Raw genomic sequence first — 17,605 nt, 5'->3', positions numbered from 1 at the left:
GCTAAAAATTATACAGGTAGTCCTCAATTTACAATAATTCATTTAGTGACTATTCGAAGTTCAGCATTGAAAAAAGTGACACAACCATTTTTCACATTTATGACTGTTGCAGCATACCTATCAAAATTTGGATGTTTGGTAACTGGCATTTATTTATGACAGTTGCAGTATCCCAGGGTCATGTGATCACCTTTTGTGACCTTTTGATAAGGAAAGTGAATGGGGATGCCAGATTCATTGACAACTATGTTATTAACTTAACAACTACAGTGATTCACTTAACCACTGTGACAAGAAAAATCATAAAATAGGGCAAAACTGAGTTAATAACTGTCTTGCTTAGCAATGGAAATTTTGGGCTCAATTGTGGTTATAAGTCAAGGACTACCTGTAGTGGAATAAGCTTCAATAAATTCCTTGCTGTCCAAGTACTGTGATTTTTGCAACTCTGTAATTGAATATATGGATTTATCTGTCTACAACCTATTTACTATAGATTTTTTTATTAAAAAATTGGAATGTTTCCTGCCTGTTTTTTAAAAGTAACATTATACATTGGGCAGAACTGAATGATGTCATAACCTTTATAGGCAGCATTCTAGTATGCTGGTTCTATGGCACATTCCTATTTTTAATAATTTAAAAATATTGAGTCATATATACATACAGAGAAATCTACACATTTTTATATCAAATTTAACAACTATTCTTATCAAATTTTAAGAGGATTAATTTTGCAACAAAAAACACATTTCAATAAATCGAAAAGTGAAATTAATTTATCAACTAATTATTCTGGTTACCTGATCCAAAAGATCTTCTACTTTTTTTTGCCAGCTATCTCTGGCGACATTTTTCTCTCTCTCCTTTAGTTGCAAGAGTTGTGTCATTGCTGACTTTTTATCTTCTTCATGCTGAAGTCTCAATTCCTCTCTAAGTTTTGTACATTCCTGCCTAAAAAAAAAGAGTCAAAGCTAAAATGTATTTTACTATTTAAAACATTGTAGAAACCTTGTTGAAATGCACAGGCTTGGTCAAAACTTTATTGTTATTAAGCTATATGTTTGTTTGTTTAAATCAGTTTTTGACTCTTGATGACTACCTGGACTAGTCCCTATAGTTTTTTTCACAAGATTTTCTAAAGTGGTTTGCCACTACCTTAAGAGATGGTTAAGAGAAGGGGAATGACCCAAAGTCATTCAGCAGGCTTCATGCCTAAAACAGGACTAGAACTCAGGGTCTCCTGGTATTTAGCCAAATGCCTTAACTACTGCACCGAATTGGCTCCTTTTTTTATTAAGATACACATTTCTTTAAAAGAGAAAATAAATGGTAACAATACTTGCCGAAGATTTTCTGTCCATTTTATTTCTAGGTCATGAGCCATTCTATCAAGTTTTAATTTTTCCTCTTCCCTCATGGTTACAATCATTGCTTCATGGTGCTGTCTCTCCTGATTTAATTCCCCCTTAAAATAAAATAAAAAATCTATAACAATATTATGCTAAGAAGTAACATTAATGCATTTCAAAATGCAGAATTATTTTCTTTTACATGGAAATGTTTAATGTGGCTTCCCATTTCATACAAAGCAACTCTAGGCAGCATATAACAATTAAATAACACAGCATATAAATAAAATTATGATAAATGATAAAATACAATTGTTAAAATGAGACCATTATAGAAATAAGTAAATATACAAATCCCAGAAAAATGAAGAATATCAATCATCTAGGAATGTCTCCAATTCCCAAAGATCCCCAGGCCTGGTGCCATCCTAGATGGCACCCCATCCCAAATGCCAAAATTGCATAACCCTAGAACAACTAAGACCCCAAAACCATTCAGTCTTGCTGATGTTCAGTTGAAGTCTACCGTGCTCCATTCAGTACTTCACAAACTCTAGACACTAAGATATTCACCATCTCACTTAATTTGCCAAGGGTACAGATGTATAGTTGGGTATAATCAGCGTGCTGATGATATTCCATCCCATTGTCATGGGTGAGTGAGCTCACCCATCGGCATCATGTAAATAATAGAATCCTGTCTATAACTATAAGAACAGTTTTGCAAAATATTAATATGTATATAAGACAGACCTTTACCCACAGCTTAACCACTATCTGACCTACGTATGAAAGATATAATCTGCAATCTTATTCAGGAGGGGAGAGCGGACCTGGCAGGTATCACGGAGACCTGGTTGGGCCAGGAGGGGGGAGTGCCCCTCGTAGATATGTGCCCACCAGGCTTCCGTGCATTCCATCAGCCGAGAGCTCAGGGCAGGGGCGGGGGGGGTGGCGGTTATTATAAAGGAAGGTCTTGATCCGAGGGAGACCACTGTGCCACAGATAACCGGATGTGAGTCCCTTTTTGTGAAGTGGGGCCGTGGAGTACAGATGGGCTTGTTGATCACGTACCTGGCTCCCTGCCGCGTGGCAACGGCCCTGCTCGAGCTGCTCAACGTCATAGCTGAGGTGGCGGTTGGTACCCCCAGACTTCTAGTCATGGGGGATTTCAACCTGCCATCCGTCCGTGAAACGTCTGAGGTGGCTCGAGAGTTCATGGCTTCCATGATGGCCATGGACCTTACTCAGTTAATTCATGACCCTACTCACACAGGTGGACACACTCTGGATTTAGTTTTTGTCTCTGGTCAGTGGTCGAGTGGCCTTAGTACAGGGGATATAGTCATCGAACTCTTGTCATGGTCTGACCACTCGCTCCTTCGACTAGACTTTCTAACCGCTGCACCCCGCTGCAGGGAGGCGGGACCAACTAGGTGGTTCTGCCCCAGGCACCTGATGGATCCTGATAGGTTCCAGATGGAGCTTGGGCCATTTCCTGAGACTCTGGCTCATGACTCGGCTGAAGACCTAATGGCCGCCTGGGACAGTGCGGCCGCCGGGGCTTTGGACCGCGTCGTGCCTTTGTGGCCTCTGACCCGGCACCGAACTCACCTAGCTCCTTGGTTCTCCGAGGAGCTGAGGGAGATGAAGCGCCGGAAAAGACGCCTGGAGAGTAGTTGGAGGACCAGCCGCTCCGAAACCGACCGAACACTGGTAAGGTCTCATATTATGACCTACCTAGTGGCAATAAAAGCGGCAAAATCTAGCTATTTTGCCGCTCTTATCGCGTCATCAGATAATCGCCCAGCCGCCCTGTTTAGGGTGACCCGCTCCCTCCTCCATCTGGAAGCGCAGGATGATCCCTTGCAGGGCTGAGCTGAGGACTTTGTGCAGTATCTACATGACAAGATCGCTCAGATTCGGGAAGGTCTGGCCTCTGACTGGGTAAGTCCAGACGGGATGACTGAGGCAGGTCTTGAGAATGTTATCTGGGAGGAGTTTGATCCTGTGGCTCCCGAGGACGTGGACAGGATCCTGGGACGGCTGAACGCAACCACATGTTTATTGGACCCGTGTCCCTCCTGGTTGGTGCTGGCTTCCCGGGAGGTTACACGAGGCTGGCTCCAGAGGATTGTTAACGCCTCTCTGGGTGAGGGTGTCTTGCCGGCCGCTTTGAAAGAAGCGGTGGTGAGGCCCCTCCTCAAGAAGCCCTCTCTGGATCCGGCTGTTTTGGCTAACTATTGTCCAGTCTCCAACCTTCGCTTCGTTGCAAAGGTTGTTGAGAGTGTGGTGGCGCAGCAGTTTCCCCAGTACCTGGATGAAGCTGTCTATCTGGACCCGCTCCAGTCCTGCTTCCAGCCTGGGCACAGCACGGAAACGGCATTGGTCGCGTTGGTGGATGATCTCTGGAGGGCTCGGGATAGGGGTTGCTCCTCTATCCTGGTCCTGTTAGATCTCTCAGCGGCTTTTGATACCATCGATCATGGTATCATGTTGCACCGGTTGAAGGGGCTGGGGGTGGGGGGCACCATTTTGCGGTGGTTCTCCTCCTACCTCTCTAACCGGTCGCAATCTGTGTTGACAGGGGGGCAGCGGTCAACCCTGAGGCACCTTGCTTGTGGGTGCCACAAGGGTCGGTCCTCTCGCCCCTTCTGTTCAACATTTATGTGAAGCCACTGGGCGAGATCATCCGTGGCTTTGGGGTGGAGTTCCATCAGTACGCTGACAATACTCAGCTGTACATCTCCACCACAGGCCACCCCAACGATGCCCTTGAAGTGATGTCCCGGTGCCTGGAGGCCGTGCGGGCCTGGATGGGGAGAAACAGGCTCCGACTCAACCCTTCCAAGACCGAGTGGCTGTGGCTTCTGGCATCCCGATATAGCCAGCTGGTGCCATCGCTGGCTATTGGGGGCGAATCATTGCCCCCCACGGAGAGGGCTCGCAACTTAGGCGTCCTCCTGGATGCATGGCTGTCTTTAGAAGAGCATATGACGGCCCTGGCCAGGGGGGCTTTCTATCAGGTTCGCCTGATACGCCAGTTGCGTCCCTTTCTGGATCGGGACTCCCTACGCACGGTCACTCAAGCACTCGTCACTTCCCGCCTGGGCTACTGTAATGCTCTCTACATGGGGCTCCCCTTGGGGTGCACCCGGAGGCTGCAGTTGGTCCAGAATGCGGCCGCGCGGGGGATTATGGGAGTGACGGGGCGCTCCCATGTGTCACCTCTCCTGCGCGAGCTGCACTGGCTTCCTGTGGTCTTCCGGGTGCACTTCAAGGTGTTGGTGATCACCTTTAAAGCGCTCCATGGCTTAGGGCCGGGGTATTTGCGAGACCGCCTTCTGCCGCCAATAGCCTCCCACCGGCCGGTTCGCTTGCACAGAGAGGGCCTCCTCAGGGTGCCGTCGGCCAGACAGTGCCGGCTGGCGACCCCCAGGGGGAGAGCCTTCTCTGTGGCGGCACCAGCCCTCTGGAACGATCTACCCCCTGAGTTATGCACGATATCAGACCTCCGGACTTTTTGTCAGGCCCTAAAAACACACTTATTCCATCTAGCTGGGCTGGCTTGATCCCGTCCTCTCAGTTTTAATTGATTCGGTTTTAATTTGGGTTGTTTTAAATTATTTGGGCCAAAATTATTTAATTGTTTTTAAATTGTTTTTTAAATTTTGTATACAATGTTTTATTTTGGCTGTGCACCGCCCTGAGTCCTGCGGGAGAAGGGCGGTATAGAAATAAAATAAAATAAATAAATAAAATAAATAAATAATATTTGCTAAATAAAGCCTAGCTTGACCAATATCTTAGCAAAACGAAAAACAGAACATGAAAGCAACTCTTTCATTTGCTCCTGCCAGCTGGTGCAATGGTATATTTATTATAAACCCTGAGGTTGCCAACAGCTGTATTAGCAAGCATTATTTAATAGAAATATCCAGTAATTTGTCTAACAACTTTTTAAACAAGCTGAAAATCACTGTCATATTCAAGAAATAAAATAAAATATATTACCCCATATATGGCATGAAAGGGTCATATGACCATCTGAGCTTGCCTAACGGAGTGAATACATATGATAGAATTGTGAATTTACCTCAACATTATACAAGGAGTCTGCGGTTTCTCTCAGTTTTGCCTGGGTTAGTTCTAATTCCTTTTGCAATATTTCTTGGGCTTCCTGGAGGTTAGAAATGTGCCCTTCTGCAGTGCTAAGGCCCTGCTCACTTTTTTTTAAGACTTCCTGTAGATGCTCCACCTATAATACAGAAAGAAAATGATTGTTTATTAAAAAAAGAAATCAGATTTGATGAATGTATATTCAGATTCTCAAAATGTATGCTTTCAGTCTTCATTTATATATCATTTTAATATACTGAACCAAAATTAATTAAAAAATTGTTCTTAAAGCACGTAAAAAAAAAAGGGAGACAAAATATATCTCTAACATTCAGTTGTTTTCTTTATCCATTTAGAAAAACTAAATGCATACACATTATGTATATGTTATATGATGTTTGTAATAAATAACATATTTATTACCAGCATCATATGTTCTGATAGAAAATACTAGTGAAAAGTTATATCAAAATCTGAGGGAAGAAATAAGGGAGGGAATAATCCTCTCCAAAGGAAATCCAATGATAATAGTGCATAGCCAGAAAGTGTATAACGTTGACCACATTTGACAGAAGTTGATCTGTAATCTATACACATGTGCATATATGTATATGACACTCAGAAATCAAATCAGTGATTAATATTATCACTTGTGATATTGAATTCCATATGTAAAATAGTATTGAATGAGTAGCCTATTAGAATTGTTCTTTTAGCCAGAAAGAAGCAGAACATGCTTCAAGGGGAGCCCCATGCTCTCTACATGGGGCTCCCCTTGAAGAGCACTCGGAGGCTCCAACTGGTCCAGAATGCGGCTGCGCGGGTGATTATGGGAGTGACACGGCGCACCCATGTAACACCTCTCCTGCGCGAGCTGCACTGGCTCCTGGTGGTCTTCTGGGTGCGATTCAAGGTGCTGGTTAGCATCTTTAAAGTGCTCCATGGATTAGGACCTGGGTACTTACAAGATCGCCTTCTGCCACCGATAGCCTCCCACCAGCCAATACGCTCCCACAGAGAGGGACTCCTCAGGGTGCAGTTGGTCAAACAATGTTGACTGGCGACCCCCAGGGGGAGAGCCTTCTCTGTGGGGGCACCTGCCCTCTGGAATGAATTGCTCCCGGGGATACGTATGATCCCTGACCTACGTACCTTTCGTCCTGCCCTTAAGACTTTACTGTTTCAAGAGGCTGGGCTCTTGAATAAATAACGAATTTTAATAGATGTTTTAGTTTTTAATATAAGGGCCAAATTATTTAATATGTTTTAAACTGTTTTTAAACTTTATGGATATATGTGTTTTATTGTGGCTGTGCACCGCCCTGAGTCCCTCAGGAGAAGGGCGGTATAAAAATTTAAATAATAAATAAATAAATAAACAGAATGAATCCAAATCTAAAATACCAATTAAGAAAAAACATTAATAATTAAACATACTTGAATGCACACAGCATTTAGGTAATATGATTATGTTGATTCTTACCTCATGTTTGGAGGAAGTCAATTTGGTTGTCAGTTCTTCCCTTAGGCTCTCCAACTGCTGTCGAAGCTGATTCTTCTCATCTTCAAAACGTTGTTTCTCTTTCTCAAATTGCTGCTCTAGCTCCTTAAAAAACAAAACAAGCCAGAAAAATGTTAAGTCTTCTACTGTTTATTGATTGTATTCTTCAAAAATATTACTTAATAATTTATATTCTGTTTTCCTGCTCAGCCTCCCATATAATCCAGAAACGGGTTTCAGAGGGCAAATGGATCTAAGGCAGTCCTCTCTAGATAACCTTAAAGTCTAGATCGATTTTTATTGGGATAGATAATTCATCAGTCAAGTCCACATTATACCTTTGCTGCATGAAGTGCTTCTAGTTTCTTTCTGGGTGCAATTCAAAGTATTGGTTATCACCTTTAAGACTCTGAATGACACAAAACCAGGCTATTTGCAGGACTATCTCTCTCCCTGGCGGTGCCTGCCTTTTCTATCAAAAAGGGTAGGTGAGCTTCATATCTCTTCCCCCAAGTGTTGTCATTTGGTGGACTAGAAAGCATAACATCCAACTGGTCCAGAATGTGGCCGCATGGGTGGTTATGGGCGCAACTCGTTGTGCCCATGTGACACCCCTCCTGCGTGAGCTGCACTGGCTCCCAGTGGTCTTCTGGGTGCGATTCAAGGTGCTGGTTACCACCTTTAAAGCGCTCCATGGCATAGGACCCAGGTACCTTCGAGACCGTCTTCTGCCACCAATAGCCTCCCACCGGCCAGTTCGCTCCCACAGAGAGGGTCTCCTCAGGGTGCCATCAGCCAAGTTATGTTGGCTGGCGACACCCAGGGGGACGGCCTACTCTGTGGGAGCCCCAGCCCTGTGGAATGAATTGCCCCCAGAAATACGTAAGATCCCTGACCTCCGGGTATTTCGCTGTGCACTGAAGACCCTGTTGTTCCGCCAGGCCGGGCTATCGACATGATAATTTTAAATTGGGGTATTTTAAATTTCTGGGGTTTTAAATGGAGCCAAATTTATTTAATAATTTTAAATTTTAAATTGATGTTTGTCTTGTGTTTTTAAATAGGCTGTACACCGCCCTGAGTCCTTCGGGAGAAAGGCGGTATAGAAATAAAATTATTATTATTATTATTATTATTATTATTATTATTATTATTATTATTATTATTATTATTATTTATTGGTTAATCTTTAGTGAGATTCACAGCCTTTGAGGATGGTTAATAGCTCAGCAGCTCGAGTCCTAACCAAGGACCTAGGAACTGTTAAGGTATCGTCGGAGGATGTAAGCTGTTCCGAGTAAGGTGGTTTTTTGTAGAGTCAAAATGTTCAACTCCGGCAAATTTAGAATTTCTAAATAGCGGGGTAGCCCTTTGGGTATTGCTCCAAGGGCTCCAATTACAATCGGGACAACACACGATTTCTTTTTCCACAGTCGCTCAACTTCAATTTGTAAGTCCCGGTACTTTGTGATTTTTTCTTGCTGCTTATCTTCAATTCGTGCATCACCAGGTATTGCAATATCAATGAACCATACTTTTTTCTTTTCAACTATTGTTATGTCAGGTGTGTTGTGGACCAAGTGCCTGTCAGTCTGAATCCTAAAGTCCCACAAGATCTTGAGTTTCTCATTCTCTAAAACTTTCTCAACCTGATGTTCCCAGTGGTTTTTGCTGTACTCAAATCCAAACTTCTGGCACAATTTCCAGTGAATGATTTTAGCAACACGGTCATGGCGTTGTAGGTAGTCAGTTTGTGAAATTTTGCTTCACCCACTGATCAGGTGGTCGACTGTCTCATCTTTCTCATTGCAGAGGTGGCATTTGCTGTTGGTGGTAACATGTTGAATTTTTGCCTTCATACAGTTTGTGGCTAGGGCTTGTTCTTGAGCTGCCAAAATAAAGCTTTCAGTTTCTTTTTTCAGTACTCCTGATATTATTATTATTATTATTATCATCATCATCATCATCATCATCATCATCATCATCATCATCATCATCTCTGTACAAGCTCCTGCCATGTGGAACATTCCTGCCCAATGAACTCTAACAGATCCCTATACTTCTCTTCTTCTAGAAAGCCTTGAAAAGCTGACTCTTCCCTCAAGGGTGATGGTGGAGCCTGGTCAATCTAAATATTGCTATATAGATAGTCTTTCTTTCTTTCTTGGCCAAGTGTGATTGGACACACAAGGAATTTGTCTTTGGTGCTTATGCTCTCAGTGTACATAAAAAGAAAAGATACATTCGTCAAGAATCCTTGATTTATGTCCTTGATTTATGATAACAATTGGGATTGAAATTTCTTAATAAGTCATTGCAGTCATAAGTCAAGTCAGACCCAATTTCATGACAATTTTTATGGCAGTTGTTAAGCAAAACCAGTTTTCTTTTGTTGGAAATTGGCAAAAAAAGATCACAAATCGTGATAACGTGACCACAGGACACTACAACCGGTTGTGAGCTGGTTGCCAAGCATCCCAACTGAAATCATGTGACCACGGAAGATATGACAGTCATTAGCACATGTACGGGTCATAAGTCACCTTTTTCTGAGGCCACCATAACTTTGAACCATTATTAAGTGAATAAGGTCATCAGTCAAGGGCTACTTGCATGGAAAAGGGCTTGTTTATAGGCTACCAGGAATTTTGGTGCTGGTTTCATTGTCCCTTTATGCTTTCATTGCTCTTTCTATGAGTTGTCAAGGGTTATGGTACACAAGAAGGGTGGCCAAATAAATCATTTAAATAATTAAATAAAATCAAGTTTTATCAAAAATATGGGCAACTACTGCCATGTTCATTCAGTTCAGCAATTTCACATTTGGCACATTAGACCTAATTCTACACGTAGATGAGTTGGCAATTAGGGCAACTACTGCAGCTTAATAAAAGAAACTGCCAAATTCCATGTTTTACTTTATAGTGTTTCAATGTGATGTAGTATGTAGGTAGATCTAGTAGATAGCTTATTCCAAAAAGTTTTTGACAAAATCCCTCACCAAAGTTTCTTCTGTAACCTTAATTGTGAGTTAAGTGTTAAATTAATGAATTACCTATTTTCTCTTTGGATAACAAACATGAAACAGAGCAGGAATAAATGGCAGTTAATATGTTTAGAAGTAGGATCATTCTCATGGTGATGAATTTTTTTGATGCCTTGTTTTCTTTATGTAACTAAAATTGGGACAACTGCTGCAGCAATTTTACAGAAGTATAGAAGACAGAAAAGGAAATATTTCATAAATAAAAGCAGTTTATCTCTGCCAAAGGAAATAAGTGTCCTTCCTAAAGAAAGGAAGCAAATAAGTTATATAAAAGGAAATTCAGAATAACCATCAGTAACTTCGAGGATTTGACCTGATTTCTTCTAGATTATTCTACAATAGGAGTACTATATTAGGATTAGTCATAAGGGAAGTAAACATAGGATATACATTAATGGGGATTTTAGTCTGTATGACATTTTTTCTGTTGAAAGAAATAATCTAGCTAGAGAGAGAAGATGGATGCAAGAGATAGGACCTTTCGATAGTAATTCCTGAGCTCTAGAATTTCTTGTGTATGAAGCTAAACTCTCAATCCAATCCATTTTAATCATAAAAGCTGATTTATTTTAGATTGATTTCTTTTAATGTTAACTTTTAAATTGTTTGACGTATTTTAATTTTTTCAGTGCTACATTTCAGTGCTACATTTTTATTGTATCTGATTAATATATCTAAATATATTGTTGAATAAATATAATAAACTGTAATTTAGCCTATTTTATTGTTTTACTTTTAAATTTGATGTGCAGACCGAATGACAAAATTTATGACCAAGAATCTAATTAATTACTACCAATCTGAAGTCCTTCTAGAATTCATAAACAATCCCAATCCATAGTCATACATGAAACTCCAGTCATCCATAATCATCCATTTATAGGAGAGGTGGAAAATATTGTACAAATTTAATTAATCTTTTTAAATGTCAGCAATAGAAAAAAAGAGTTGCTTGGTTTATTGTTAATATATGATATTAACAGTCTATTCAGTCTATTCCTTCTGACTAAAATAATCTGTGACGCTGGAAATTTTCTTGCTGCAAAACATGTGGAACAATTTAAAATCTGCTATTACAATTAAAAACAACTCAACATATGTTGTTATAGTAAAACAGGAACAATCATAAGAGTTTATATTTATCTTACCATTTGCAGTTTCTTTTTTTCCTTGTTAGCATTGTTATGTGCTGCTTCAAGAGCAGTATTATGTTTCCATGCCAACTCTTCCAAAGCCTTGGAATGAGCTTCTTTTATCTGCGTAGTTTCTCCTTCTAGTCTGACTTGCAATTTCATTAACTCCTTTTCATAGTATTCTCGCTGTGTTTCCCTTGCTTCATTTACTCTCTTTAATTTAAACAATACAACTTAGAATCAAAATCAGATAAATGTATTTTGAAAACTATATAGTCTTGAGTTCATTACACTTAAGTTATCATTGTGGTTTTGTCCTACACGTGCAATATCTAAGCTATATCATAGTTTAGGTATTAATGATGTGGGAATGATAAGGCAATCAAGCCTTCAGATTCTCTCCTTCAGCTGACCTGAACATAGAAGTTCACTTAATATAGCAGATCTAGATATGAATCTTTATTACACATTCAAGCAGCTAAATGCCCTTAGCTTAAATGAGGATGCAGGCCTTTCATATTCTCTAGTATAAATTCGGCACTTTTTCCCTGCCTTTTCCACATATCAATGAAACCTTATTTCTCACACTTAGTGGAAGGTGGTGCTTGTTGGCATATCTAGAATTCTTGTCCTCATTAACTGTAACTCCAAAAATATTTTTAACAGCTTGTAGGTTAAACTGTTATACAATAACTGTTGTATGTTATACCAGATATTGAGATTAAGAAACTGCTAATGAACACCTTGTACAACTAATGCTTACAATAATGAAATAGCTTTAATTGTATAAGTTGTACAAGCAGACTTCAAGATACTACCATAGTTCTTATGTACCAAGATGAAAATTGTGTCCTTTCAAGTTATGCAGCTTTTATGCAAGTGACACTTTTGAATATTAAGGTTTTTTTTAAAAAAAAACAACCATGGAGGCCATTCAAAAAGAGAGAACAAATAGTTTACATATTTACATAATTTCAGTTTTCATTTGTAACCCACCCATGAAAATTTTACCTTCTCCAGCATAAGAAGTTGCTGCCTTTGTCTTTCATCCAAACTTTGTGTTTTACTGTGTAACACATTTCTTTCCTCTTCCAACTGAGACAATTTCTCCTTTAATCTAGATTTTTCTGATTCCAAATCAGATATTGTAACTTCCTGGGTCATTTGAGTAGCTTGAAGCATTCCAACATGACCTGTAAAAATGAAGTATTAAGTTTTTCTGGAATATTAATGTTTGTACTTGAATGAATGTTTGTACTTGAATGGCTTCTTGTACTGGCCTGGTTCATATAATGTATCAAGCTATAATATAGCTGATTTTGACTTACCGGGTTGTAAGAGTATAGGCACTGAAATTTGTAAACACAGATGATAACTCCAGGTATTGTATGAATCCAGGCATTATTTTATTCAGAGAACAATGGTTATATAGATTTTGGCTTAATCCTATTCATTTTGGGACAAATTTGAAACAGGAGATATTCTGGAGTGCCCCAATATCAGGCAATGTTAGACTTGGTTCATTGACCAGAAGTACAGCAGAAGCAAGCTGAAATCTGAAGTAAGGTGACTGCTCCTTTCTGTACATATTTTCATGATTTAACTCCTGATCTCCTATTGTGATGTTACTTGTTTCATAATAAGAGAATTAGTGAATAAAGCTTCTCATAAAAACAGATGCTTTTAAAAAGAATTAATTCTAGTTACAATACCATCTTATCTGAACCAAAATTGCAATCAGATAAGTGTAGAAAGAAAAATATTTCAGGAATTCACCTGCCCCCCCCCCACCTCCAGGAAGTATTTCTATGATGTTATCACATAAACCTTCCATGATTTAAAGTTGTGAAAAATATACAATATTTTTCTATATACGTTTTCTATATACACTATATATATTTTGCTATTGCTCGCTAAACAAAATTGTGTTAGCTGTATAGGAGATTGAAATGCTTATCTTTATAACATACTGCTCATTTATTAGGTTTCCCATACAATGCAAACCAAATTCTGCTAAAAAAACCCCGAAGGTGCTATCAAAGAGACATACGTTTCTGGTTTGTTATATACCACACTTTTAGAAAAATGTCTATGCGTATAATATAATTAGAAACAAATTAAGGCACCAAGAATTTTAGTTTCATTTTTAGAAAAATGTGTCAAAATGACTCTTAAATTCTTTCACTGTTCCTAGGAAATAGTGGTGAGATACTGAAAGACAGATCTATGGACATTTTGCAGACATTATGCATCATCTGAATTCCCCTTGTTTCTTCAATTGGGGTGGAATACAGTGTCTATTGCTAATGTCTTCAACTGTCAAAACAAATAAAATAGAGAAACTGCCAATTTAACATATTAAAGATAAAAAGTAAAGGATCCTTTACTCAGTCACTTAAGACAAAGGTTGAAAACCTGTGGTCCTTCACATATTAATAATACCCACAATCTGCCAGATCTAGTTTTGTTAGCTGGAATAGTTGAGAGCAGTATTCAACATCAACAAGTATTAGCTGAGTGATGCACAGAGGTAATAAAGAACAAAACACTACTGTGTTTGACTACAGCAAAATTTACAATGAACCTTATAGTCTTTCACATAAAAAGTCAGATGTGGGCTAATAGTTAATTAGAATGAAATATGGTATATCATTTCATGTACAAAACAACAGGTATCCGAAATCCAACCAGTTTAAAAAACAGAACTAGGCCATTGTAATAGTCAGATGATAGATACTGAGACATAATTATTTTAGCTGGGATATTTTGTTCAAATGGACTCTTTAAATATTCATTTTTGCATGTTATATACAAATTAACTACATTCTGAATTCTGAGTTCTTAATAATATATTTTATAAGTATCTTGTAAAATTCAAACCGTAACGTATTTCCAGAAAAACATGAAAAATAATTCCATGTGCTTAAATTCATGAGATTTAACTTCCCCAAATTTAATGCTTCCCCAAATTTAATGCTTTAATCCTTTCACAAATTAGTGTTTTTCCAGTTATGTTGGAATTATAGATTAATATTACCAACATTTCTGTAGGGAGGATATTGGCTAAGTAAGGCTTAGGTCGTAAAGACTGCAATCATCTGCATATTTGCTAGTTGTAAGCCTCACTGAATAACAAACCCTACAGATTGTGCGGGATCTGATATTTTGCCTAAACAATGGAAACAGACTAAAAAAAATTAAAATCATTGTTTAATAAAAATAAAAAATGAAGATACTTTTGTATGAAAAAGTTAACATTTGTCTTATACATCAAATATTACCCAGGAACAAATATTCTAAGTATAACTTAAAATGGATTATACAAAGTAATAGAAACATACACACATACTAGCTTTTAGCACTAGGTCTGTGGCTTGTTGTTGTAAGCGTTCTCTTGTAGCTGCTAACTCAATTTCAACCTCTTTGTGTTTGCTTAACAATGACATTTCCTCCTCTTTGACATCATCTAGTTGTTTTTGAAGAGCCTAAGAAAACAGATAAAATTATTAAAAATTGTATTGTAAATCTATTATAATTGAGATTATGTGAATGAAATTTACCAGTGCAGGTCAAAGTTGAACATAGAGGGATATTACCAATATATAAAACAAAGGTTCTGTAACTTTCTTACTTATGTATATTTGTATTCATTTTGTCAGTTCTGAAATTTCCATAAGTGCTAGAATAGAATAGAATAATAGAGTTGGAAGGGACCTTGGAGGTATTCCTTCTTTTCATAAGACTAGGCATATCTAGTTCCAGCAACCATTCTTTATATGTTTTATCCTCAAATCCCCTAATCATCTTTGTTGCTCTTCTCTGCATTCTTTCTAAAGTCTCGTTGTATGACTTTTGCATAGAAGTCTGACATATTCTCTTTTGATAACAAAGATATTCTGGTAAATCACCTCCAGCAGCCCCTCAAATTTAAGTGAAATTATATTATTTCTTTGAAAATTCCAATTAAATGAATTAATTAATGTTAATCTTCCTGAGTAATTAGCACTCCAGTCCTACCACATCGACTGAGTGAAAAGAACTGAGCATGCGCAGAGGGAGGAGGCGGAACCAGGCTGCAGAGGGAGAAAAAGTTTGATGAGCACTCAGTAAAATCCAATCGAAGTGAAGATGACTCATAAGTAAAGAATGTCGGAGCAACGATGCATGAAAATGTGCATGACTTACATTATACACAATAGTACCTGTGATTAATTAGTGAAAAATGTGTGCATATGTACTATATAGTGAATTGGACCCAAGAACTATGATTAAAAGTAAAACATTTAATAGCACTATTTTACATCAAATTGGAAAATATATGAAATGTTATGTCAATTCTAAAGCAGTTGCTATGTTTCACGTTAGAGATTGTGCAAGATTTTATTTAAATGCTTATTCAAATAGAAAAAAACCTGTGTATTTATTTCATTTTTCTAATATTGCCTTTAGAGGAATATTTTCTTCAAATCTTGGCTGTATTTTAGTCATAAAAAACCCTACAAAGGCCATTTAAAAAAATACATTGTGTGGAATCTGATAAATGTCCCTCCAATTGCAAACTAATTTCATATGCCAGGTGGCGCAGTGGTTAGAGTGCAGTACTGCAGCTACTTCAGCTGACTGCTAGTTCAGCAGATCAGCGGATCAAATCTCACCGGCTCAAGGTTGACTCAGCCTTCCATCCTTCCGAGGTGCATAAAATGAGGACCCAAATTGTTGTGGGCAATATGCTATTTAGTATACTGTCTTTGGTGTAAGCCGCCCAGAGTCCTCGGAGAGTGGGCGCCACAGAAATATGAATAATAAAATAAATAAATAAATAAAAAGAAGGAAAAAGTTTTTCAATGATTTTCCACCTTCCTGTGTAGCCCTATTGTAATCCCAGATGCAAAATAATACACTGAAAGAGTAAATTATGAAGAGATTAGATAATATCAAAATTCCAAAAGCTGTTGAATAAATCAAATAGGTTCATTAAAAGAGAATTCCTTAAAACAGGACCCAGGTCCAATGGGGCGTGGCGACCATGGGGTCCTGGCCCAATGGCAGGGTCCGCAGGGTCCAGATGGCCAGCAGCCTATTGGCCTTACCCAATGCCTATGAAACCCACTCCCTTGAAGGCTATTTTTAATGAGGACCCAGACCGCCTGGCTCTGTCTTTAAGCCAGGTGATCAGCCACATGGATCGCTACAGCTGTCTGTACCCATCACCGTGGTTGTTGCGGTGACAGTGGTATTGGAGGGGGAGGCGGCTGAGTGGGTGGCATCTCTGCCTAATGAGCATGCTGGTGAACTGGCAGACACTGGCCTTTTTCTGGAGGCGCTACGGGCCCGATTCGAAGACCTGTTTGCATACTATTACATGCAGTCATTCTCCATTGTTGGTGGAGACAGCAGCCAGTGTGGTCTTTGGCTCTGTCTTCTACACCTTTTCCTATTGCTGTAAATCGTGTTTCTTTGCTGGCTTTTGGACAAACAAAGATCCCCACTACTCACAGAAGACAGTAAAAGGGGCAGAGACAACTCACAACGTCGAAATGGACCAGTCCAGAGTCAGCCAAGTTACGAGGGAGGGAGAAAAACCGTAGTCAAGCAGTCCAAAGCCCAAATAACCAGCACACCAGAACGCAATCGAAGTAAAGCAATCCAAAGTCAAAAGCCAGCAAAGAAACACAATTTACAGCAATAGGAAAAGGTATAGAAGACAGAGCCAAAGATCACACTGGCTGCTGTCTCCACACAACGAGAAGGAGCGTCTCAAGTAGGACCAACGCCCCTTTTCACTTTTTCAACATTAACATCTATTATTTTCATGAAAATTTTCCACAATACAAGCCTATTCACTGCATCATATGTTTTCTCTAAATCAACAAATGTACATAAACTTTCTCATATTCATGCATTTCTTAGTATCTTTCTAAAGAGCAAAAATCTAGTCTACACACATTGCCTACACATTACATTACTCTACATATCCTACACAGTGTATTTCACAGCTTTCAATCATAATTCTTCCAGGCATCGTTCCAGGCAGCCTTAATAAAATAACCCCATTATGGTTTTTCATTTATTCTTGATGTTTTTTCTTTGTAATAGTCAACTATAAACAACCTTCTTCCAATTGTCAGGTATAGATGCAAACTTTACATCTTTAGTAAAGTCACAATCATTCCATAAACACAACAGTTCCATATTGTAACTTTTATCCAATTCAGTATTTAATGTTTTTATTTGGTTAGCATTTTTAATCAAGTGACATTTATAGCATTGTATTTCAGTTCCATTCTTCAATGTGCTATTATTATTTCCATAAAAATATTTATTCCAAGAAAAATTGGAAAAAGGTATGGACAATAAAACCTTAATTTTAAACAAATAAAAATATTTTGATCTGTGCACATGTATGTGTGTATATACATACATTAACATTTCAATTTCCATCAGAGAAGATGCC

At 38.8% G+C, this 17,605-nt stretch overlaps 1 protein-coding gene across 2 annotated transcripts in view; it reads right to left on the bottom strand.

The window, feature by feature from the left end:
- Window positions 1-17,605, bottom strand: part of FAM184A (family with sequence similarity 184 member A) — a 56,877-nt gene that overhangs the window by 26,915 nt on the left and 12,357 nt on the right. For both annotated transcript variants that reach the window (XM_070932769.1, XM_070932770.1), the window contains exons 3-9: window positions 14,501-14,636; window positions 12,163-12,344; window positions 11,167-11,364; window positions 6,955-7,077; window positions 5,449-5,610; window positions 1,343-1,468; window positions 804-950 (exon numbers count right to left, since the gene is read on the bottom strand). In XM_070932769.1, coding sequence (XP_070788870.1) covers window positions 804-950; window positions 1,343-1,468; window positions 5,449-5,610; window positions 6,955-7,077; window positions 11,167-11,364; window positions 12,163-12,344; window positions 14,501-14,636 — 1,074 coding nt within the window. The remainder of the gene's footprint in view (window positions 1-803; window positions 951-1,342; window positions 1,469-5,448; window positions 5,611-6,954; window positions 7,078-11,166; window positions 11,365-12,162; window positions 12,345-14,500; window positions 14,637-17,605) is intronic.

Source organism: Pituophis catenifer, unplaced genomic scaffold (assembly GCF_029215685.1).
Source record: "Pituophis catenifer annectens isolate HBS135680 unplaced genomic scaffold, rPitCat1.0.hap2 SCAF_1, whole genome shotgun sequence".
Classification (NCBI taxonomy): Eukaryota; Metazoa; Chordata; class Lepidosauria; order Squamata; family Colubridae; genus Pituophis; species Pituophis catenifer.
The sequence above is the reverse complement of the archived record's forward strand: the minus strand, read 5'-3'. Positions and strand labels throughout refer to the sequence as shown.